This window comes from Melospiza georgiana, chromosome 7 (assembly GCF_028018845.1).
Source record: "Melospiza georgiana isolate bMelGeo1 chromosome 7, bMelGeo1.pri, whole genome shotgun sequence".
Classification (NCBI taxonomy): domain Eukaryota; kingdom Metazoa; phylum Chordata; class Aves; order Passeriformes; family Passerellidae; genus Melospiza; species Melospiza georgiana.
In genome coordinates this window covers 25,641,483-25,663,922 of record NC_080436.1, presented here as the reverse complement: position 1 = coordinate 25,663,922, position 22,440 = coordinate 25,641,483, and the positions used below count along the sequence as shown (strand labels likewise).

At 65.1% G+C, this 22,440-nt stretch overlaps 4 protein-coding genes across 5 annotated transcripts; 3 read left to right on the top strand and 1 right to left on the bottom strand.

Annotated features, from left to right (window-relative positions):
• Positions 1–22: 22 nt before the first annotated feature.
• PNKD (PNKD metallo-beta-lactamase domain containing) lies at positions 23–11,634 on the top strand. 2 transcript variants are annotated; one of them, XM_058028315.1, is made up of 10 exons: positions 23–95; positions 510–717; positions 8,871–8,986; positions 9,186–9,298; positions 9,526–9,584; positions 9,707–9,799; positions 10,012–10,175; positions 10,284–10,370; positions 10,480–10,595; positions 10,786–11,634. In XM_058028315.1, exons 1-10 carry the CDS (start codon positions 68–70, stop codon positions 10,957–10,959), a joined length of 1,158 nt encoding a protein of 385 aa, XP_057884298.1. In that variant the 5' UTR covers positions 23–67; the 3' UTR covers positions 10,960–11,634. The 2 variants fall into 2 exon arrangements, with proteins under 2 accessions (XP_057884298.1, XP_057884297.1); XM_058028314.1 differs by lacking the exons at positions 23–95; positions 510–717 and adding an exon at positions 7,877–7,948.
• On the bottom strand, positions 1,422–7,410 carry TMBIM1 (transmembrane BAX inhibitor motif containing 1). Its single transcript, XM_058028316.1, has 12 exons — positions 7,364–7,410; positions 3,985–4,229; positions 3,802–3,884; positions 3,667–3,731; positions 3,502–3,555; positions 3,338–3,388; positions 3,139–3,178; positions 2,966–3,003; positions 2,659–2,746; positions 2,455–2,550; positions 2,148–2,201; positions 1,422–2,078 (listed from the first exon to the last, which is right to left on the bottom strand). Exons 2-12 carry the CDS (start codon positions 4,199–4,201, stop codon positions 1,935–1,937), a joined length of 930 nt encoding a protein of 309 aa, XP_057884299.1. The 5' UTR covers positions 4,202–4,229; positions 7,364–7,410; the 3' UTR covers positions 1,422–1,934.
• A 203-nt stretch (positions 11,635–11,837) lies between the features above and the next one.
• On the top strand, positions 11,838–14,453 carry CATIP (ciliogenesis associated TTC17 interacting protein). The gene is made up of 9 exons (XM_058028506.1): positions 11,838–12,003; positions 12,214–12,426; positions 12,561–12,616; positions 12,936–13,022; positions 13,177–13,347; positions 13,516–13,640; positions 13,729–13,805; positions 13,905–13,993; positions 14,223–14,453. The coding sequence occupies exons 1-9, from the start codon at positions 11,928–11,930 to the stop codon at positions 14,451–14,453; spliced, it is 1,125 nt and encodes a 374-aa protein (XP_057884489.1). The 5' UTR covers positions 11,838–11,927.
• Positions 14,454–16,733: 2,280 nt separating this feature from the next.
• Positions 16,734–21,112, top strand: SLC11A1 (solute carrier family 11 member 1). The gene is made up of 13 exons (XM_058027713.1): positions 16,734–16,820; positions 17,107–17,226; positions 17,956–18,062; positions 18,142–18,212; positions 18,305–18,372; positions 18,503–18,658; positions 18,799–18,957; positions 19,136–19,225; positions 19,403–19,522; positions 19,943–20,092; positions 20,173–20,246; positions 20,700–20,853; positions 20,933–21,112. Exons 1-13 carry the CDS (start codon positions 16,749–16,751, stop codon positions 21,032–21,034), a joined length of 1,443 nt encoding a protein of 480 aa, XP_057883696.1. The 5' UTR covers positions 16,734–16,748; the 3' UTR covers positions 21,035–21,112.
• The last annotated feature ends 1,328 nt before the right edge of the window (positions 21,113–22,440 follow it).

Sequence of the window (22,440 nt, the reverse complement as noted above, 5' to 3'; positions counted from 1 at the left end):
GACAGTCCCTGAGTGGCGAAACTGCAGCTCCCGGCATGCAGCGGAGCCGCTGGTGCACACCGGCACCATGGCGGCGGCGCGAGGCGGATTGCGAGGTAACGGCGGGCGGGCGAGCGGGTGGGCAGGAGCAGGGGGCGACCCCGGGGCGGGGGCACTGGGACCGTTCCGCCACCTCCCTCACGGCACCGCTCCGCGGCTTTCGGCACAAGCGCCCCGAGACGGACGCACCCCCGCCCCGCCCTGCCCCGCCGAGGAGAGGGCGTAGGGCCGCGCCCCTCTTGTGTTGGTCACGCCCCCGGCGCAGGGCCCGTCTTCGAGCGCCCCCTGGCGGAAGGGCAGGGCCTATGGCAGGGGGATGCAAATGGGGACGGACAGGGAAGAGGGCAGGGATAAGGACAGGGAAGAGAGCCGGGGTAAGGACAGGGATGAGGACAGGGACAGGAGCTTCAGGCTGGGCCCCCCACACTCTACCCCATGGCTGCCCCTCCCTAATACTTCTCTCCCCGCAGGACTGCTGGTGGCAGCCAAAGCTCCAGGCACGGGCTGGGGGCGGCCGGACGCCCGGGGCACACGGCTCTTTGGGCAGAGCTGCCCCCGGCCCGCGGGACAAGGGGCCGGTCAGGAGCCAGTCAGGAGCGGGGGGCTGCCCGAGGGCGTGGAGTACATCCCCACACGCAAGAAGGGCAAGAACCCGATGAAGCCGGTGGGGGTGGCCTGGTGAGTGGCTCACTGGTGGGACAGGTCGGCACTGGGAGGGCTGGGGTGGAACACGGGGCTTGGGGGTCTGTACAGGGCGCTGTCCATGCAGCCCCAGCGTGGCACAGCACCCTTGCTGCCCCACCCACTCTCTCCATCTCCTTGACTGCTGGCTGTCCTGCAGGGCCATTGGGTTGCCTTCCGGCATCATCCTCTTCCTCCTGACCAAGCGGCAAGTGGACAAAAACCGCCTTGAGCAGCAAAAAGCCCGCCGAGCAATGATGGAAGCCAACCAGGGCGAGTACGATTCAGAGAGATACGGCAGGATGGCCAGGGGGGCATAGCCATGCTGCTGGCCATCTGGTGACACCAGCCCATGAACACATGACAGTGGCATCTGCCCTGCCTGTCCAGACCATGATGTGGTTGTGGAGCTGAATAGGAACAAATAAAGTGAAACAGCTCAGTGCCACTGTGGTCGCTGCCTCAATGCCCAGCCCCAGACTCTGCCTGCCTCAGCAGTGGGGGCCCCAGCTGTTGTGCAGCTGGGCTTCTGCCCACATCAGCAGGGGCTACAGGCAGGGGAGGGAGGCCAGCATTGGAGCAGTGTGACCTTGGCTTTCTCTTCCCAAATCAGTGTTTGTGCTGCACCAGGCCGCAGCCCCCACTGAGTCTGCCCACAGGTTTTCTGAGGGAGTTGCCACACGAGTAAGACTGGGACTGTCTGGAAAACTGAAGTGTTTTATTTAGCAAGTGCAACTTTGCCCACATCCGTGGCTGCAGGGCCTCTGCAATGTGAGCTCTGCCACAGAGGTCCCAGCTGCCCCCTGCCCACACCGGGCACAGCCACAGCCCAGGGAGGGGGCATGGCCAGAGCCACATTTAAGGCACAGAGTGAATGGCACCAACTGTTCTCTGCCAAAACATCCCAACATGACCCCAGCAGCCACTGCCAGCTCCCTGTGCCCAGGCAGGGCTGTGACATTCCGCTGCCAGCCCAATGCCATTGGCACAGCCTCCCTAAGCGGTGCCAGGGCTGGGCTAAACTGCCTAAACGCTGGCAACCAGTCCCCCCACTGCCCTCAGAGCTTGTTGGGGGATGATCAAGGGAAGCCCTTTCCTTAGCAGCCTACAGGTAGGAATGCCAAAGCATTAAGAGTCACAGTAAGCAGACTATCCTGTACAGAGACCATAGGAGGGGTGGGGGCAGCTGGAGAGGGACGGGAGGGGTCCCAGGGCTAATCCCGGCCCACTATCTGCAGGAGGAAGGTGAAGATGTAGATGATGTCAGTGTAGATGGTGAGGGCACCGTAGATATACTCTTCGGGGCTCAGCGTGTTCTTCCTGTTTCCCAGCACGAGTTGGGTGTCATAGGCAAGGAACTGCAGGACAGAGGGTGTCAGGCAAGGAGCAGGGGGAATTCCTCCCTCCCCAGTGCCCGCCCCACTCACCAGTGTGAAGGCGATGGCCCCGATGGCCGCGTACAGCATGTGGAGCCAGGGCACCTGCACGGGAAGGGAGCACTGCACGGTGAGCCGGGCGCAGGCAGGCAGCAGGCGAGGCAGGGCATGTCCTGCCTCCTCCCGGCTCCCGAGGGGCTGCTGCCGATGCTGACACACCCTCTCCCTGCAGGCAGGCTGCCTTCCACACCCTGCTTCCAGCAGAGGGACCACCCAAACCCCCCGCCGGCCCCAGCCCTGGGGACAGCCAACCGGGAACACCCAGGCTCCCCACAGCCCCTCTCTCCTTCCCACTCACGTATTTGAAGGAGAGGACGATGGCAGTGATGATCCCGGTCACCATGACCACGATGCCCAGCACGCAGAACAGCCCCGGACACGATGTAAAATCAACCTGATACGGAGGGGGGACACACAAATGTCACAGGAGAGCCCAGGGTGTCCCCACTGACCAGCTCCCCACACCTGGCCCATAGAGGGCAGGGGGCATCCTTCTCCTTGCCTTGGTCTGGAAGCAGAAGATGGTCACAACGATGGCCACAATGGCGGTGATGAGCATGGCAATCAGGACAGCTTTCGTGTTGTACATGCTACAGACAAAGAAAATCACCTCCACATCAGTATCCTCCTGCCAGAGGGGTGCTGGAGACCCTCCCTCACAGCCCCAGTCCTGGACAGGAACTCTGCAGTCCCTGAGCCCAAGGGACTGGAGCATCCCCTGGCTCCTGGCAGCCTCTCAGCTGAGCTGGCTGCAGAGTGGGGGACAGAAGGGACCCCAGATCTATAACCACAGGGTCCCCAGGGCATACCTGGCAATGGTGCCCGTCATCAGCCCCATGGCCAGCGTCTGTGGGAGAGAAGGGTGAGCTCAGTAGGCTGCTCACCTGCCCACATGTCCTCCTGTCCCTCCCAGCACACCCAGGGGGAGCTGGGGTGCCACGGGGGCACCACCAGGACCCCCTGCCAGTCCCAGCCCACTCACAAAGATGCTCAGCAGGATAATATTCCAGGGAAAGCGTCTCCTGAGAACGAAACAGGAGACAGGTAAGTTAGTGACAGCAACCATGTCATGTCCCCCTACTCCCCACCACCCAGGGCCAGCCCCAGGCAGGAACCCATCTTGATGTTCTGGAGACACCCCCCAAACCCACACACCCACCCTGGGGGCCCTAGGGGCTCACCGGGGACCCTGGCAGCAGGCCAGCACCAGGTAGGTCACCAGGAACACAGCACTGCAAGGAGAGACAGCAGGTGTGAGCCCCACAGATCCCACAGGATCAGCCTGGGAGGCTCTGGATGTGGGGGCACGAGCTGGGGGGACACGAGCTAGCAGAGCCCGACTCACTATGAGGCGTAGTAGATGGCAACATTCCTCTGGACGAAGGAGCGGACAGGGTGGCTGTGGGACAGCAGGGACAATGTGAGAGAGAGGAGACAGCAGCTACTGTCCCTCTGAACAACCCCCCGAGGAACTCAAGCTCCTCTTTTTCAGGAGGAACCCCCTACTCACACAAAGGTGAACACAGAGATGATTCCCACTGTCACCAGGAGCTGCAAGGAGATGATGGCATAGACCTGCAAGAGACAGGGGGGTCAGCACTCAGCCCCCCACCCTGACAGGTGCCCCTGGCCCCTTGGGACTCACCTTGCGGATGAAGGCGTGCCGGACTTTCCTATCCTCCCAGTCAACTGATTCGAAGGCAGAGCCATCCCCGAGGCCACCGTCACCTGCGGGGGACAGCCCTCAGCACCAGGGTCAGCATGCAGCCCCTCATAGCACCCCTGTTTCTAGTACCCTCCCCCAAATAAAGCAAGGTGCCCCACTTACCGAACCGCATGGGCATGGACGGCATGGCCATGCCGGGATGAGGGTACCCCCCTGGCTGCGGGTACCCCCCTGGCTGCGGGTACCCCGCCCCCGCAGGGTACCCCCCAGGCTGCGGGTACCCCCCGCCATAGTGGGGCGGCTGGGGGTACCCGCCGGGGGGCGGGGGGTAGAGGGGGTTCTTGTCATCGTAGAGCGGGGGGGCGCTGGGACGCGACATGCCGGCTCCCTGCACCTCCCACGGGCACCTGCAGGGGACAGAAGGCGCGGGGGCTTCAGCACAGCTCACCTGGGCAGCACCTGTTGGGTGAGTGCAGCCACAGGGACAGAGGGGATCGTGCAGCCACAAATCCTCCCCCTCCCACTTTAATAGCGGCTCCTAATGAGTAAGGGCAAGGTGGCCTCAATGCCAGCAGGTCAATAAGAGACCAGGGATATCCCTTGGCTGGGGCCACCCGCATTCCTGTGCCCTGAGTCCCCGGCACCCGCGTCAGTGGCCGGCCGCGGGCAGGGCACAGCCACGCGCTGACTCAGGCTGTGCCGGGCCGTGACCTTTCCACAGGGACCTGACCCCTCTGGCCGTGACCTTTCCACAGGGACCTGACCCCTCTGACCCCTCTGGCCGTGACCTTTCCACAGGGGACCTGACCCCTCTGACCCCTCTGGCTGTGACCGTTCCACAGGGACCTGACCCCTCTGGCCGTGACCTTTCCACAGGGACCTGACTTCTCCTGTCTTTGAAGCCTTCCCCTGAGATTGCCAGGGAGGAAGGAGCAGCACCCCTGGCTGGTCTGTGGCTCCTGGTGGCACCACACTGAGGACAAATGGCATCACCCTGCCAACTGCCTGGGATGGAAACACAGGCTCTGATCGTCATCACAGCCACGCAGATCCCACTGCCACTCCCATTTCAGGGGTGTCCCCCACCCAACAGCCGCATGCGTCACACAGGGGCTCCAGAACTCCTGAGTCCCTTATAAGGGGATGTGACACCCACATTCCCTCTACAGGAGATGGACTCTACCTCGGGCAGCAGACCTGGGACCCCCCTGGGGCTGAGCTCCCCTCCCCAGCCACACCAGGCCCCCTCACAGAGCCCCCGGCAGCTGTGAGCAGGCAGCCCGGGCTCAAGGCCAGCTGGGCTTGGTCCCAGCAGGAGGAGGAGAAGGAAAGCAGGATCTCCAAGGCCAGGAAAACAACAGCGCTGCCAGTAGAGAGTGCCAGGCCTTTACCCACCTCCCACCCTCTCAGCACTGGCGCCCCAGAGCCCAGGAAGGTGCCAGGACCCCCCAGCACCCTCCTGCCCGCAGCGGTGATGTGATCTTGGGACCATCCCAGGGAAGGAACGAGGATCTGTTGCTAACCAGGCCCAGACCAGGAGGGGATTGGGCCCTTCCTCCCGTGTGACGCCAGTGTTTCCTTCCCGCGCCCCGGGGCACACCCATGCCAGCCATGCCGGGCTGGGAGAGCAGTTCCGTGCCTGTCCCTCCATCCCTCCTGCCACCCAACTGTGCCAGCCACGGCAGAGCTGCCACAGTCACACTGCCCTTCCTCATGGTGATGACGACAGCACCAAAAATAAATAACCGGCGTGGCAGTGACCATGAGGACAGGAACTTCACTTTCTCCACACTGGTTTCCCAGAAAGCACATGGGACCCCCTGGTACCGCCTCATCTGTGGGGCCAGGGAAGGGCCCAAAACAGAACCTTGACCCTAGGAAAGCCTCTGTGACTGACACTCAAGTTACAGGGGGACCAGAGTCCCCAGGAGGGAGCCCAGGTCTCTGGGGAAAGCGGGGTGTATTTGGCTGGCACCAGATCAGCAGGGTCCTACCCTGTGCCCATGACCAGCACCTTGGGACTGCTCCAGCCCCTCGGGACTGCTCCAGCCCCTCCTGCTTCCACCGCATTGGGGTAGCCTTGGGCACGGGGAAGGAACCAGCCTGACGGGTCCCAGCAGCTGCCACACCCAGGGAAGCAGGCAGCGAAACCCTCCTCGGTCCATGGCACTGCACGGTCCCGAAACTCAGGTCACCAGCTGGATGGTAGATGGCAACCCGGGGCCAGCTCAGTGGCATGACACGGTCCCTGGGGACAGGGTGCTACGCTGCACTGGCACCGTGACTCAGCACAGATAAGGCACATATAGCAGGCACATGGGGCACAGCCAACCATCATCCCTTCCACAATCTCACGGGCAGCACAGGGTTGTGTCCCCACCATCCACCGTGGCACTCCTGCCAGACTTGGGCCCCTGCCACAAGCTCCACAGGTTCCTGGGGGAAACACAACCACCTTAGGAGGGGATCATGGTTTGGGGCACGGGGCAGAGCTCCCCACATTCAGGCTGCCTGAGAAAACACCTCACTCTTGAAGAACTTGGAAGCTCCCACCAGTACAGCACGAGTTGCTACAACACAGCCTAGTATGGCGCAGCAGAGTGGCACAGCCTGGCATGGCATGGCACAGCCTGGTACAGTACAATAGGGCACAGCGGCCTCCTGCAGCACAGCACGGCTCAGTACAGCACAATCCAACAGCACAGCACAACTTGTCCCGGCCCGGCCCAGCCCAGGCCAGTCGTGCTCAGTTGACACAAGAGTCAGTAGGGCCTACCCAGGCGGGATGTCCCCACTGGCCTACACCACTCACACACGACACAAGCTTGCTGGGGTTCGGCATCGCCTCTCCCACATCCCTGCCCCTCTGCAAGCTCTCTCCCGGGGGCACAGACATGGGACAGAGGCATCCTCCTGTGCCCCAGCCCCAGCACCCCCAAATACCCAGTGCTGGTCCCCACACACCCCCATGGCGACACCCCACACCTTGCCGAGCACAAACCCGTGCCCACCCCTCCCGAGACACCCCACGGAGTCCATGAGGACGCTCATGTCCGTGCGGACACCGTCCACAGCACAAGTGTCGCTGCCCTCCCACGAACGACCCGCACCTCGCCCCGATTCCCCGCCACGCCATCGCGTAGGGTCCGGAAAACAGCACCAATGCCACAGAGGACCCCGCGCGAAGGGGTCCCGTCCCCCCGCGTCCCTCCCCGCGGGACCGCGCTCCGTTCCCCCTCCTCCAGCCGCCGGACCCCAACCCGACGTGCCCCCACCCACTCCGGTGACGGGAGCGGGGTGTCGCAGCGCGTCCCCGCTGTTTCGCGACCGGCCGCCCACCCCCCAGTCCCCGTTGGCCTCCGGGACGCTCGGGAGAGCGCTGGGACAGCCCCTGGCCGGCTGTGGCACCGGAGGGCGCAGGGTCAGGGGGGTGGGGGGACGAAGCGGGCGGAGGGGAGTCGAGAGAAGGAGGGGGATCGCCGGGGGCCGCGGGCGGGGCTCGGGAACGGCGGGGGTCGCGGCGCGGGGCGGGCCGCCCTACCTGCTGCGCGCTGCTCCGCCGGGCTGCGGCCGCCGCCGGACGGGACGGGCCGGGACGGGACGGGTCGGACGGGGCGGGGGCAGCCACCGCCCACCGCGCCCCCCCGCGGCGGCTCCGCGCCCTGCACCCGGGGCGGCCGGTACCGGCGGCGGGGCGCGCTGTCCCTCCCGCCTGTTGCTCCCGGGGCCGGACCCCGCTGCCCTCGCCCGTCCCCTCGGGATTTCCCTCCCGCCGGCTCTGACGTCACTCAGGGACCCCCTTCCTCACCAATGACGTCAGCGGGGAGACACCCCTCGCGGCGGCGGGGGGGAATCCCCTCCTCTCGGGGGGTGACGCGAGCGCGGGGCCGAGCGTTGCCCCCCCCGCTCTCTCCCGGTGCCGCGGCGGCGGCGGGGCCGGCAGGGGGCGCGGCGGGCGCGTGACGCCGGTTGGCGGCATGGCCGCGGGGCCCGGCGGGGCGGCGGCGGCGGCGGCAGCGGCCGGGGCGCGCGGGCTCGGGGCCGCCTGCCTGCGCCTCCTCCGCCGCGCCCGCCGCGCCGCCGCCGCGCTCATGGCCTTCGCCGCCCCGCTGCTGTTCCGCCTGGGGTGAGTGACCGAGAGAGCGAGAGAGCGAGTGAGCGGGGCCGCTGCGGGACCCCCGCGGGGAGGCAGCCGCCACCGCCCGCCTTTGTGCTGCCGCCGGGAGGGAGGGCCCACCGCCTCCCCTGCTCCTGCGGAGCCGCCCGGGGAGGAACCTGCGGCCGCGCCGGCCCCGGGACACCGGGCTGGGCTCAGCCCGCGCCGGCCGGGGGCGTGGGGCGGGCGGCGTCCGCCCGGCCGCCGAGGCCCGGGATCAGCCACCGGCTCCCCCCGCGCGGTGCCGGTGCCCTCCCGTGCGGGGCGCCTTCTCTCGGGTGTCACCGCTCATCTGCCCCGGTGCTCCGGCCCCTGGTCCCCGGTTTCGGGCTCCCACCGCTACTACATGCTCCCGGTGTGCCATCCAGGGGTGCCCTCGGCCGGGAATGGGCTTTGCAGCCCAGGTCTTTACATGTCCGTCATTGCAGCATTCCCCGTCCCGTCCCAAATTGCTGCTGTGCAAACGGGGTGGTCCCTCCGAGCCCCGCAGCCTGATGTCTTTTGCACCCCTACATGCACAGAGGCATTTCTTGCCTCCCTTTTCCGCGGCCCATTCTCTTTCTTGATTCCTCTGACTATGACAGGCTTGGGCATGTCTCTCCCCCGGAGCATGGAGAGGAACATTCAGCTCCAGCCCCTCCTGGTGAGCAGCAATGACCCCCTAGTCCTTGCTGCTCGAAGGAGCTGGAGGATGCCTTCTCGGGGAACCAGTCCTGCCCTCACTACACATCTGGGGTGTGGGGTACACACACAACACCTCTAGCCCCCACGAATGCCAAAGTGGCCCTGTATGTATTCCTTGTGCGAGTCACAGCGCGGCAGTAGCCCCCTTCCCAAGTGGGCTCCTTAGGGGACCTGGGGTTTAATGCCTAGGGGTGTCTGCCCTCCCTAGGTACAGCCTGTACGCCCGCACACGCCTGGGCTACCTGTTCTACCAGCGGCAGGTGAAGAAGGCGCGGGAGCGGTACCCGCACGGCCACTCGGTGCCCCGGCCCTACTGCTTCCCTGGTGAGTCCGGGCAGCCCCTCCTCACCTCGGCCCTGCAGTGTCCCCAGCACCGGCTTTGGGCTGGGGTGGTGTTGCCATCACTGAATTGCCCGAAGCATGTTTAACTAAGAATTTGATATAAGATGTGGGGAGTTTGACCTGGACTCCTCCTTTTCCAGCAGTGGGGGATGATGCCCTGATTGTGTCTCTTCCCCCGCAGGGGTGAAAATCCTGCCCATTCCCGTCCTCTCCAACAACTACAGCTACCTGGTCATCGACACTGGCTCCAGCCAAGCGGCCGTCATCGACCCCTCTGACCCGCTGGCTGTACAGGTGAGACCCCCACAACCACTCTGACCTGGTGTTTGGCTGTCTCCAGGTGAGGGTGTCCCATGTCTCTGTATTTTGGGGTTAGAGAGGAGCAAATTTGCCCCTAATCTGCAGCCCTTAGTGCCCAAGGCAAGACTGGAGCATGACAGGGGAGCTGGGAGAGATAGAGTTCAGGGAGGAAACTGGGTTCTCTGTCCCCCCTTATCTCTCTGTCCATATTGCTTCCCCAGGCTGCCATCGAGGAAGAGGGGGTGATGCTGGAAGCCATATTCTGCACACACAAACACTGGTAAGGGGCAAGAGGAGGCTCTGGAAGGGTTGGTAGCTGCTGTGAAGGCAGGCCCACCTGACCCCCAGCCCTGCCCCGTTTAGTGGGGGGAGTATTGGGGGGTCTGACCTCCCTGTCTGCAGGGACCACAGTGGAGGGAATGAGGCTCTCTGCCAGAAGCACAGCTCCTGCAGGGTGTATGGCAGCGCGCTCGACGCCATCCCACGACTCACCAAGTAAGTCCTGCACCCCTCTAGCACCCCTGTAAATCTGGGGGGGCTTCATTACCAACCACCACTGTCTGCAGCACTCACCCAGCAGTCCATCCCCCCAGTTCCATGCTGGGCAGTGTCCTGGCACACTCCTGACACCAGTGTGCTAGAAGGGGTGCCAGAGGAGGGGCTGGGTTTGGGGGAGCACCCTGACGGTGCCCCCTGTTCCCGCACAGCCCACTTACAGACAGGGAGAAGGTGACCGTGGGCTGCCTGACCTTCGAGGCCCTCGCCACGCCTGGCCACACTGTGGGCCACATGGTCTATGTGCTGGACGGGGGCCCCTTTGGCAGCCCCCCCTGCCTCTTCTCCGGGGACCTCCTCTTCCTCGCTGGCTGTGGTGAGTGCAGCCAACCCCAGACAGGGGCTTGGGGGTTATCCCATCCTGGGATGGGCTTAGGGGTTCCCCCCAGACCCCCCCATGACAGGCAGTTGTGTGGGGGTGCAGGCAGGCCGTTTGAGGGCTCCCCTGAGACCATGCTGGCCTCCCTGGACGTGGCCGTGAGCTTGGGCGACGACACGCTGCTTTGGCCGGGTGAGTGTCCCCAGCAGCAGGGCAGAGCTGCTGCTGTCCCCCTAGCCCCACTGCCACGGGGGAGAGCCGGGTGGGGGTGATGCTAAGGGCTGCCTGCGGGGGTCCACAGGCCACGAATACGCACTGGAGTGCCTGACCTTCGCCAGCCTCCTGGAGCTGGACAATTCCGCGCTGGAGCAGAAGCTGCAGTGGGCAGTGCAGCAACGCCAGGAGAAGAGGAGCACGGTGAGGCCTGGGGGTCCCTGGGGGCAGCCCCCACCATCCCAACCCCTCACGGGGTTCCCTTGGCAGGGATGCTGCACCCCAACACCCTCTTGCATGGGGGGTGCCATGGGGCTGGGGGCTCTGGGGGCGTTCCCAGCTCCCTGCCAGGGGTGCTGCCTCCAGCAGGGGAGCTGAGCTGCTGCCCCCACAGTGCCCCTCCACGCTGGGGGAGGAGCAGACCTACAACCCCTTCCTGCGGACCCACCGGCCCGAGCTGCAGGAGGCGCTGGGGCTGTGGCAGGCCGGGGGGGAGGACCCCGACGCCTTCCGTGCCCGGGTCCTCAAGGAGGTGCGGAGGCGCAAGGACCTCTACCAAGCCACCTAGATCTGCCCCCCTGCCCGGGCCCCCCCTTTCCACGGGGCCGGGTGATGGCTGGGCACAGGGGGCCCAAGGCTCTGTGGTTTGTTTTGCTGTGAATCTCCCTCCTGGGGTGCAGGGTTGGGGGAAGAGTGGACACCCCCTTAAGTGGGCACCCCATAAGTGATCCTTGCCTTTGCTCCCTCCAACTTGGGGGTCACCAGCTGTCACGTAGAAGCACCTCAATCCCTTCTTGGGGGTCTGTAGCCTTCCACCTCAATGCTGGGGCTATAGGAATGGCACCAAGGGCTTCTCCTACAATCCCCCACCCACTCCCCCGTTTTTCTGGGAGTCTCAAATTTCCCCATCACCACCACCACCACCACCACTCAGCCCGCTCCCCCGTTTTTCTGGGAGTTTCCTATTTCCCCACCACCACCACCACTACTCAGGCCCCTCCCCTTAAGCCCCCAGTGTTGTGAATTTCCTTTGTGGGGGCTGGGATGGAGCCAGCAAGGGGAGGCGGGCCGGCAGTACTACCTCCAGGCACGGGGCTCCCATCCTTGAGGCCGGAGCCCCCCTGTACGCACACACACGCACGCACACACTGGGACGGGGCCAGAGGGTCGCACTGCTGGGGTGTGGCGGGTGCTGCTTCGCTGGAGATCGGAGCCACAATCACCCGCACGCCCCAAATAAAAGACTGGATCAATTTTACACCTGTTCGTCCTTTTCTCTCCCCCTCGGTGAGGACTAAACCCCGCGGCGGGGCGCGGCCCCTTTAAGGGGTGGGGCCAGGGCGTTGCCGGGAGACGGAGACGCGTCGGGGTCACCGGGTGGGTCCGGCAGGGCGGGGACCGGGGGACCCGGGGGGACCCGAGGGGGGTGCGGAGGCGGGCTGGGTGTCACTGCCCCCTGGTCACGCGTGGGGCGGCACCGGGGGAGCCCCGCCGCCCCTGACTGAGACCCCGGCAGCAGGAGCCGCCCGGCGAGGCATGGAGCCCCCTCCCGAGCGCCCACGGGACAGCCCGAGCGTGGCGGACGCTGCTGCCGAGTTCCTGAGCCTCATCGGTGCGTGCCTCCTCCCGCCGCCCTTGTCCCGCAGGCTGGGGGCACCGGCCCGGCAGGAGGGAGCCGGAGAGTGAGGGACTGAGAGTGGGGGATAAATGGCGAGGGGCTCGGCCCAGCCTGCAGGGAGGGGCACTGGGCAGGGGCGACGGTCCCTTCGCGAGGGAGTGACCAGAGTGACCATCTCCTCGCGGTCTCCGTCCCTCTGTGCAGGGCTGAAGGAGCTGGAGGGGTGCCTGTTTGCTGAGAGGCTGGCAGTGGTGGCCGTGGGGGCCTCACCAAGGGACGAGGCACAAGGCCAGTGGTGGATGGCAGCCCAGTGGGCACCCTACCAGCAGGAAGGTGCGCCCATGCAGAGCTGCATCCTGGTGCAAACCAGGTTCCGAGGCAAGCACAATGGTGTGCTTGTCTCCAGCAGCCTCAAAGGTGAGCCAGGGGTGGCCTTTGGGGAGTTCCTTCCTCCCCTGGGGCTGGAACATCCCTGTCCACCAGCCCCCAGGGCTGGGAATGGGGACAGTGCCATCCAACAGGATTGGTTAAGCATGGCTTTGTTCTGCCAGCCTATTTGACGTGGCAGCTGGAGACCCTGGAGCAGGAGGAGCAGGAGTGCCTGGAGGTGACTGATGTGGTAGTGGCATGTCCCCTTCCCTGTGTCCTACCTGCTGCCCTGGGGTGTGCCCTGCCGTGGTGCCCTCCGGGGGCCTGTGCCCCCAGCAAGGCTGCTGTGGGTAGCCTGGTGTCCTTTGTCATGCTCAGACTGCAGCTCTGCCCCACCAGCCTGGTCCTCATCCCCTCCTCTGGGTGGCAGCTGGGGTGGGGAGTTTCCCACAATGCATCTGCCGTGGTACCCGACTGACAGCGGGGCCGGGGTCCCCCCTCAGAGGAGGGGTGCCCTGGCTCTGCCCCCCACCCCGTGCCTCCTACCCCTCCCGCAGCTCACTCCACACCCCACCGAGAAGAGGACCCACTTTGTGAGCCACGAGTACGGCATGACGGTGACGAGGACCCTGCAGGAGGGAGGGGTGAGGCTGAGGGCAGGCAGGGTGACATCCTGGGAGGGGACAGCACCGCCGGCCTGTCTCACCGGGGCTGCCCAGCTTCGGGGATGCTGTCGCTGGGGATGCAGGACAGCGTCCGTGGCTGTCCCATGAGGCAGGCAGGTCTGTCTGTCCGCAGGCAGAGCCGCAGTGCCACAGCTTCTCGTACGGCCGGGCCCGGCTGCGGGCGCGGCTGCTGGAGGGCGCCAGCCTGCTGCTGCTGCGGGTGCTGGCCCGCCGGCGGACAATGCCCCCCGGCCTCGTCTTCCCAGCCATCAACAGCGAGGGCGACCTCTGCACCTTCAGCTATGTGAGCCGCCGGCCGGAGGGCCTGTGGGACGGGCGGGTCTGGGCCGGGCTGCGATTCAGGGTGGGATGCGGGAAGTGGGAGCGGGCAGAATGTGGCGGGCGGCATGGGGATGGCAGCTGGGGCAGGGGGGACGGAGCCAAGGCTGAGCGCTGTTTGTACCGCCCCCAGTCCGCCCTGGGCATCCAGCGGCAGGCGGTGGGCTCGGCAGAGACAGAGGTGTTCGTGATCCGCCGAGCCGTGCGCGCCAGCAGCGGCGCCCCCAGCGTGTGGCACAGCAGCTTCCTGCCCAGCGGGTGAGGGCAGCGCTGCCAGGGGCGCCCAGCCCTGCCAGGCTGCAGGGACCCACGGTGGGAACGCCAAGGGCTCTGCTTCCCCCCTCAGGCATCTGGCTCAGCTGATGCAGATCGGCGCCCCGGTGCTGATGCTTCTCCAGGACGAGTCCATCCTCAGCAAGTCAGGTACTGGGCAGGGCAGGTTTGTGCTCCCCCAGCACAGGCAGCCCCTCCCCGCTGTCTGGCAGTCCAGGGGGAACACCGTGCCCTGCCTTCTGCTGCCAGGTAGGTTTGCACCCCAGCTCCCCTTCCCCAAAGAACCCCTGGAATGGGATGAGGACATGGAGCTCTACTCCTATTTCCTGGACAGAAAGGTAAGATGGACATGGGGACAAGGGGACCTGGAGCTGTGCCAGTCTCCAGCAGGGTCTCCCCTGGTGCGTCCAGGAGGCACACAGAGGGGGCAGGGGACAAACATCCTTCCTCACACCCTCTCAAGTGTGGGAAAGGACCCGGGCTCCTGTCCCCCTCACCCTGGCACAGTGCCCATGGGGGAAATGTGTGTTTGTGCCCACCCCACCCATCCTGTCCACCCCACTGCAGGAGGAGCTGCAACTCTCCCATGCTGCCTACCTCCAGCAGCACCCTGAGGTGCGGGCACTGCTGTCTGACTTCCTACAGGCATTGCTCCACCAGCAGCCAGACGACACCATCTCCTTTGCTGCGGAATTCTTCGCCCACCAGCGGCCCGTTGGGAGCCCCTTTGCCTCCACTGGTGCTGCCAGCCCCCTCCCCAGCTCCCCAGCTGGCCCCCCTCCAGCTAACAGCAAATAAAGCAGCCAGCACTGCCTGCCCAGTCTTGTTTGCTTTGGGGAAACTGAGGCTCAGGGAGGGCAGGTGGAGTGAGCTGTGTGCCCAAGCCCTGCCATTCCTCCTGGGTGGGATCCTGTCCCTCTCCCAGCTGTTCCAGCCCTCACTTAGGGGGTGGGGGTGGCTGGGGCACACTGTGGAGCAGGGCCAGGCTCACATCCCTGTGCCTGGCACCACCCCACGTGTTCCTGGGGGACACCCCTTGCCCATCTCCCTGTGGGACACGGCCTGGCGGGCAGAAGGGTGCCCGCTTTTGTTGGCACAGCTTGACACTGCAACGCTGGCACACCATCCTTGGCATGAAGGTCCCTGCACAGAGGGTGGTGTGAGCACCCTGTGGCCCAGAGCCCGCCTGGCTGGGTGCTTCCCCAGCAGCCAAGGCCGCATTTTGATCTCCTTGTGCAACACGTGCCTGCTTCCTCCTCACTCCCACTTGTATGGCATTTCCCCTACTCCCGTGGGGCCAGCCCTCCCTTCTCGCCCTGTGGGACACTGTCCCCTGTCCCCACATCCCCACAGTCACCCCAGCAGAGCCCTTGGCACGTGATGGACAGTGACACGCAGGCTGCTCCCACAGCCCGGTGAGGGAGCCTCGTGTTTGCACGTGTGTGAGGCAAAGGGGAGGGAAGGGGGGGGGGAACCGAGACTGTGTGTGCTCATAAGGGTAGGGAAGGAGCACTTCCTTCTCCTATCCTCCTCCTCTCCTCCTGAGGAGGGGGAGGGATGACACAACTGCAGGGGGCTCCTTTAAAGGCAGGGCAGCGGGCACTGCGCTCAGAGCTGAAATCAGGAAGCCTCAACACTGTGGCTGGATCAAGTCCACCCATGGCATCATTGGAACCAGGTGAGCCTCACAACACTTCTTGGGACCCCTTGTGCCTCCTTTCATCCCCTAGACCCCCTTCCCTCCACCCTGGGACCCCTGGCTGTGCTCCGTCTTTCAGTGGGCACCATTCCCCCCAGCCTGTCCTGGATTCCCCACCTGCCCCATTCTCTGTTCCCTTGAGCCTGGGAATGTGATTCAACCAATTCCCAGGATGCAGGTGGGCTGCAAAGGGAGGATCAGGACCAGCACCAGCTTCTTGTCCTCACTCTATGCCCATCCAGCAGCAGGAGCTAGAGTCGTGTTCCCTCCTGTCCCTGCTGCCCAGAAACGCGCTTGGCTCTTGGACTGCTGAAGACGGGGCTCAGACCAGGGCTTTTAGGGACACCTGAGCTGGAGGTGGCATCTGATCCCTTTGGGTGGCCTTTCATAGATCCCATATAGCCATCCTCATGCCCCCCCCCGGAAAACCCTCATGGGTTCATCAGGCAGGGTCAGGTGGGACTGAAGGAAGCTGGTACCAGAGCTGCCAGCTCACGAAGTGTCCTTGTCCCCCTGGCAGGCTGCCACCTCCCTTCCTCTTCCTTGTCCCCCTCAGGCCTCACCAGGTCCCTGAACGGGGATCCCATGGCCCCACAGCGCCCTGGCACCCAGGACCAGACCTACCTGGACGAGCTCATCAGCATCCCCAAGGGCAGTGGGGTAGGTGCTGCATGGCCATGTCTCAGGGAGGGCAGGGGAACGGGACGGTGCTGCAGGGAGCTGGAGCTGAGGAGGCAAAGGGCCACTGCAGTGGGGAACATGCATCTTGGTCATGCCCTGGGGACATGCCCCCAGCTCCCCAGACCCAGCTCATGCAAGTCACAGGCCTAGGTTGAGTGTTTCCATGCTTAGAGTTTTCCAGAAGGAGAAACTGAGACAATGGGGCAAGGTGCTACCCAGCCACAAGGATCACCCCACTGCTCACACACCACTCCTGGGCCACCCATGGATGAGCCCAGTGGGGCTCCCCAAGGCTGCTTGCACCCCACCAGAACTCCCCATCCTTGTCTGGTCTCGGGGCAGTGGAACACAGAAGGGGAAGGAACAGTATTCCCTAGGGTAGCAAAAGCAGAGGACAGCAGTGGAATCCCACGGGTGCCTGTCAGCCCTGGAACCCCCTGCAAACCACTGTCCAATGGGTCAGAGGGGACTCACTGCCCCTCCAGCACTGCTGCTAACAGGGGGAGGCTGGGGCAGCATTCCCTCTCCAAAGCTGTCAGGAAAATGCCCTCCGTGTGCCAAACACACCCGTGCGGGCAGCGCCGGGCTCAGGGGCTGGATGTGCAACCAAGAGACTCTGCTTTGAACGGAGCTCCCGGCTCTGACCCGCTGCCTTGTCCCAGCCCGGGTTCAGCTTCAGGAAACTCTGGGCTTTCACCGGTCCCGGATTCCTCATGAGCATCGCGTACCTGGACCCCGGGAACGTGGAGTCGGACCTGCAGGGCGGGGCCCTGGCGGGGTTCAAGGTGAGCGGCTCCCCCGCGCTCAGGAAGCAGGCGCGGGTTTCGAAAGCTCTCCAGCGCCAACGGCTGCCCCTGGCAGCTGCTGCCCCAGCCCGGGAGCGGGAAGGGCTCGGGGGCCTCGGCACGGGGGCAGCACAGCCCGGGCTGCGGGGGGCGCCCCTCTGGCTGGGCTGGGAGAGCACCTGCACCCTTCTCCTCCCTGCCACCCTGGCTGAACCGGGGACCCCCGGGCGGCTGGGTCCTGCGCAGCACCCCCAGTCCCCGCTGCCCCCCTCCCTCCTGCCCCCAGCTGCTGTGGGTGCTGCTCTGGGCCACCGTCCTGGGGCTGCTGTGCCAGCGCCTCGCCATCCGTCTGGGCGTGGTGACCGGGAAGGACCTGGGCGAGATCTGCTACCTCTATTACCCCAAGGTGAGCAACCACGGGGAGTGACAGTCTGGGACCCCGTGCTTGGGTTGGTGACAGCCCTTGCAGGGCTGGAGAGGAGCAGGAGGATGCTGTGAGCGACCTGCCTCTCTCAGGGGCTCCCCAAAGCCCCCCGAGCCCTGCTGTCCCCCACCTAGTGCAGGGCCAGGGTGAGAGGCGGTGAGCAGCTGCCTCAGTGTCCCGGTGTGACCTGGGGACACACGAGAGCGTCCCCGCGAGAGTCAGCCCAGGCGTGGGGCAGCAACGCGAAACCGAGACGCGGGAAAGACGCGGGAAAGACGCGGGAAAGCCTGAGCGTGTTGGGGCAGAAAGCTGGGGGGAGCTCCAGAGGAGGGATCACATGACAGAGGAGGGGGCAGTTGGGGGTCCCATCTTAGTGTCAAAATCCTGATGGGAGGAACGAGCTGGGTGAATGACAGGTCCCCAGAAGGAGGGTTGGATGCATCCCTCTGCCTCCCTCAAACCCCCCTATCTAGACAGACAGATCCTACCCTCAGCTCTCACTGGAGCATGGATGAGGAGGGGGGAAACAGGCTCGGATTTAATACCCATCTTTCATCCTGAGTTTGTGTTGTGAAAGAAGCTGAGAGGGGTCTTCTGGAGTCCCCATGCTGCTCTGCTACAGCCTGGAGACTGGGATTTGCACCCAGGAGCTGTGCTGGCTTGCCCAGAGCTAGGCACCACTGTGGGCTCAGGCACCTCTGTCCCCTCCAGGTGCCCCGTGTGCTGCTCTGGCTCATGATTGAGATCGCCATCATCGGCTCTGACATGCAGGAGGTGATCGGGACAGCCATTGCCTTCAGCCTGCTCTCAGCTGGCCGGTGAGGCTCCCCACAGGCACCCCCAGCTCCCCCTTGGCCCTGCTCCGTGTATCTAATCCTGCCCCTGGCCATCCTGCAGCATCCCCCTCTGGGCTGGCGTCCTTATCACCATCGTGGACACCTTCTTCTTCCTCTTCCTCGATAAGTATGGTGAGCACCAGGAGGAGGGCTGGGGGTGCTGTCAGTGCCCATGTGGCACCAGTGACCCTGCTCTGTTCCACCCCATCTCTTGACCTCTCTAGGGCTCCGCAAACTGGAGGCTTTCTTCGGCCTCCTCATCACCATCATGGCCCTGACCTTTGGCTATGAGGTGAAGGGGGGAGCTGGGCACAACCCTTTTCCTGCAAGGCTGGCAAGGGACCCTGCCACACGGTGTCCCCGTGCTCCCAGCCTGTGCCAGGGAGTGGCAGCTCACAGTGCCCCCTCTCACTGCTTCCCAGTACGTGGTGGTGGGGCCGAGGCAGGTGGAGGTGCTGAAGGGCATTTTCCTGCCCAGCTGCCCGGGCTGTGGGCGAAAGGAGCTGCTGCAGGCCATGGGCATCATCGGCGCCATCATTATGCCCCACAACATCTTCCTGCACTCCTCCTTGGTCAAGGTGAGATCAAGGCACTGCCACAGGCACGGCTCTGCCAGGGTGCCTCAGGGTGCACTTGGTGGGGACCAGATGGCCCTGGCTGTGGGACAGGGGTGCTCCCGTGACCCCACGTCACCCACCATGCCACTGGCCATGCCCAGACACGGGTGATCGACCGCTCCAAGAAGGAGGCAGTGCGGGAGGCCAACATGTATTTCCTGACCGAGTCCTGCCTGGCCCTCTTTGTCTCCTTCCTCATCAACCTCTTTGTCATGGCTGTTTTTGGCGAGGCTTTCTACCACCAGCGCAACGAGGACGTGGTGAGTGTTACCCCATGGCCACAGGGGGATGGCAGCTGTGCCCAGCTGTGGGCACGGGTGGGACCAGCATCCCCTGGGCACTGCACGTTCTCCTTCCCTGAGAGGTGATGTGTGGGGCTCCCCTGTGCCTGTGGGAGCTGCTGGGTGGTGTCACCCTCGTGCCTGCCGTGCCTTACAGCACAACAAGTGCATCAACAGCAGCATCAGTCACTTCGCCGGCATCTTCCCCACCAACAACGAGACAGTCTCTGTGGATATCTACCAGGGGGTGAGTGCCACCAGGCTGTGCCCAGTGAGCTTCATTCCCATTTGGGGGATGTGTCACTCTCCCCATCAACCCCTGTGGCTGTGGGGGGTTATAACTCCACTAGAGATCTGGGAGCTGATGGGAATTCCTGGGGTGGGGGACACTTTAGGGTGCCCACTGGAGTGTCCCTACACACAGGGTGTCATCCTGGGCTGCTATTTCGGGGCAGTGGCACTGTACATCTGGGGCATTGGGATCCTGGCAGCAGGACAGAGCTCCACGATGACCGGCACTTATGCAGGACAGTTTGTCATGGAGGTGAGAGACAGGGATGCTGGCCCTTGCCCCCAAGGAGGGGCTGAGAGCAGGGAAATCACAGGTGAGCCCTGGGCAGGGGGTTCTATGGGCAGACACTCCCCCAGGAGTGTTTGGAATTGCCCACCATTCCTGCAGGGAGCTGGTGGGTGGCGCTTGCTAGCACCAGTGTCCCTGTTCCCCGGAGGTGGATGGAGACGGTGCCCACCCGCTGCACCCTGCGGGTGCCCCACGGAGTGTTTCCCCAGTTAATTAGATCCTGTGTTAACGAGTCGGAGCTGACACCTAGCGGGGCCCGGCAGCCCTGCAGGAGCCCGCTCAGTGCCCTGGCACAAGGGAGCGGGAGATGCCGCCCCTGTTCTCCCCAGCCAGGGTTTGGGGCGACAGAGGCACAGCGAGGGTGCGGGCTCTGCCGTGTTCCAGGGCTTCCTGCGGCTCCGCTGGTCCCGCTTCACCCGGGTGCTCCTCACCCGCTCCTTTGCCATCCTGCCCACTGTCTTGGTGGCCGCTTTCAAGGACATCAGCCACCTCACAGGCATGAATGACCTGCTCAACGCCCTGCAGAGCATCCTGGTAAGGGGCTGGGAGGGCACCACCTGCCCCCAACACCCTGGCCTGGCAGCCATGACGTCCCCATCCCGCTCTCCTTTCAGCTGCCTTTTGCCGTCCTGCCTGTGCTCACCTTCACCAGCCTGCACCCGCTCATGCAGGATTTCAGCAACAGCCTGTGAGTGCTGGGACTCGGGGAGGCACAGGGGAGGCAGAGCAGGGAGCTCTGGCTGCAGACACCTTCCCTTTGGCCCATCCTGCCCCCCCAGACCATGCCATGGGGCAGTTAGTGCAGGGACATGGGAGGGGTATGTCCATTCCCACCTGCCCAGGGCAGCCAGAGCGGAACAGACCCCATCACTACCCTCATCATCCTCCTCCCAGTGACATCTGGTTCCTTGGGCACCCTGGACCCGCAGCATCCTCCTGGCACTGCCAGCCCTGGATTTGGAAGGTGGCCAAAATCCACACCTAGAGCCCCACCACGGGGTGAAATATAGCTGTGGGGTGCAGAGATGTTCCTGCTGGGGCCTGGTTCATGCACAGACTCAGTTCCCCCAGCCCTCTGTGCCCAGGGGCACACAGGGTGGGAGCCCTGCCCTGGCACTGATGCCCACTGCCCTGCTCGCAGCCCGGGGAAGGTGCTGATGACCCTCATAACGGGGCTGGTCTGCGCCATCAACATTTACTTCGTGGTGGACTTTTTGCCAACACTGCACGGCCTGGAGTACCACATTCCCCTGAGCCTGCTACTGGCTGCCTACGTGGCTTTCGTCGCCTACCTGGTAGGGCTGGCACCGGGGGACAGGGGCGGGACAGTATCCCTGCTGGGTGCTCATCCACCCGTCCCCTTTGTCCCTGCAGATCTGGACATGCAGCATCGCACACGGAGTCCGCTTCCTGGCCCGGGGCCACCACAGCCGCTTCAATTTCGGTCTTGCCTTCGACCCGACAGAGACGCGGTGACAGATCCCCTCCCTGCTTGTTATCCCCACGACCCTGCCCGGCGCGGCCTCCTGGACACGGATTTGCTGCCACTCCGAGTCCGCGCACGTTTTGCCCAGCAAGGAAAGGGTTAACAGACAGGCAGACCTCCCCCCAGGATCTGAGAGCTCAGCGCTTCTTCCCACCCCCAACCCCCGCCAGCCGGGGTGCTGGTCCGGGCTGGATGCGAGGGGAGTGGGATGGAGCGGGACATTCTCCCGTTGGCACAGAGGCTCCAGCGAATGAGCCGCGGCGGAGACCTGCCCTGCTCATTACTGCCGGCCCCCGGGACCGCTAATCACCGCTGGGGACCGCTAATTACCACCGGGGACCGCTAATTACCGCCGGGGACCGCTAACCACCCCCTGCCGCCCGGGACCGGCCCCATCCCCACGGGGGGCTCCGAATATCGGGGGGCTGGGGACGGCTGATAAACGGCGTGTTGGGAACCGGCCTCGGCCTCGCTGCTGCTGCGCGGCCCCAGCGTGGGGCGGGGACCCCCCGGGCCCGCCCGTACCCCGGGGGCGGCCCCTTTGCCCCGGGCGGGGGAGTGGCCGGGCTTGCCAACGCGTGGGGGCTCGGCGCCAGCTTTTCGCATTCCCGCGGGGGGAGCGGGGCGGTGGGGGGCCCCCGTGCCCTCTCCGCCCCGGATGCCCCGTTTCCCGCTCGCCGGTGCCGCCGGATGCGGCTGCGGAGCCGCCCGGGTCCCGCACGGCGGGCGGGGGTCCCGGCGCTCCGGCCCCGCCGCCGTTCGGTTCGCGCTTGCGAGACGCTCCCTGGCCGTTTCAAGGCTCCCCGCTCTGCCCAGGACCCCCACCCCGAAATCCCCCTTCCCGACCCCCTTCCCGACCCGCCGCTGCACGGGGAATTCTGGGGGCGGGCACCCCCCCAGCCGTGCCCCCCACCCCGGGAAGGGACCCCCCCGCTCCCGGGGGCCGCGCTTGTTTATGTGAAGAATGTCCCCTTCCTTAAAAGGGCGATGGCGGACGGGGTGGGGCGGTGCCTCCCCCGCCTCCGCCATGGCCCGGCCTGAAGGAGGAGCCAGCGCTGTGGGGCCCGCTGAAAGGCGGGGGCTCCCCGAAAGGCGGGGGCTCCCCCTGCTCCGGGGGCGCTGCCCACCCGAGCCACAGGAGGAGGAGCAGGAGACGCCCCTGGCTCGGGTGCACCTGCCCGGGGTACAAAGCCTTGAGGGGATCACCAAGGGGTGGGGGACAGCGGGGTGTCTTCAGTGGGCAGAAGGCTGAGGGGACTGGGATCTGCAGGGTTATGCCTGTGGGGTTTGCTGCTCTCCAGCTGGAACCTGCAACCCAGAGCGCCCTCAGCCCAGGGACCCCTGCCTCCATCCAACCCTTAGGAGAAGTGTCCCACTCCAAGACCTGTCTGTTTCT

Excerpts from the sequence above, each read along its gene's own strand:
- PNKD (XM_058028315.1), top strand. The coding sequence starts at position 68 with ATGGCGGCGGCGCGAGGCGGATTGCGAG. Across the intron at positions 96-509 it reads GGCGCGAGGCGGATTGCGAG|GACTGCTGGTGGCAGCCAAA; the intron begins GTAACGGCGGGC and ends CTCTCCCCGCAG. Across the intron at positions 9,585-9,706 it reads TTCTGCACACACAAACACTG|GGACCACAGTGGAGGGAATG; the intron begins GTAAGGGGCAAG and ends CCCTGTCTGCAG.
- TMBIM1 (XM_058028316.1), bottom strand. The coding sequence starts at position 4,201 with ATGTCGCGTCCCAGCGCCCCCCCGCTCTACGATGACAAGAACCCCCTC. Across the intron at positions 3,732-3,801 it reads GGCACGCCTTCATCCGCAAG|GTCTATGCCATCATCTCCTT; the intron begins GTGAGTCCCAAG and ends TGTCTCTTGCAG. Across the intron at positions 2,202-2,454 it reads TCGTCCTCTCCTTCAAATAC|GTGCCCTGGCTCCACATGCT; the intron begins GTGAGTGGGAAG and ends CTTCCCGTGCAG.
- CATIP (XM_058028506.1), top strand. The coding sequence starts at position 11,928 with ATGGAGCCCCCTCCCGAGCGCCCACGGGACAGCCCGAGCGTGGCGGAC. Across the intron at positions 12,004-12,213 it reads CGAGTTCCTGAGCCTCATCG|GGCTGAAGGAGCTGGAGGGG; the intron begins GTGCGTGCCTCC and ends CCCTCTGTGCAG. Across the intron at positions 13,348-13,515 it reads ACCTCTGCACCTTCAGCTAT|TCCGCCCTGGGCATCCAGCG; the intron begins GTGAGCCGCCGG and ends TACCGCCCCCAG.
- SLC11A1 (XM_058027713.1), top strand. The coding sequence starts at position 16,749 with ATGAGCATCGCGTACCTGGACCCCGGGAACGTGGAGTCGGACCTGCAG. Across the intron at positions 20,093-20,172 it reads ACGCCCTGCAGAGCATCCTG|CTGCCTTTTGCCGTCCTGCC; the intron begins GTAAGGGGCTGG and ends CTCTCCTTTCAG. Across the intron at positions 20,854-20,932 it reads TGGCTTTCGTCGCCTACCTG|ATCTGGACATGCAGCATCGC; the intron begins GTAGGGCTGGCA and ends TTGTCCCTGCAG.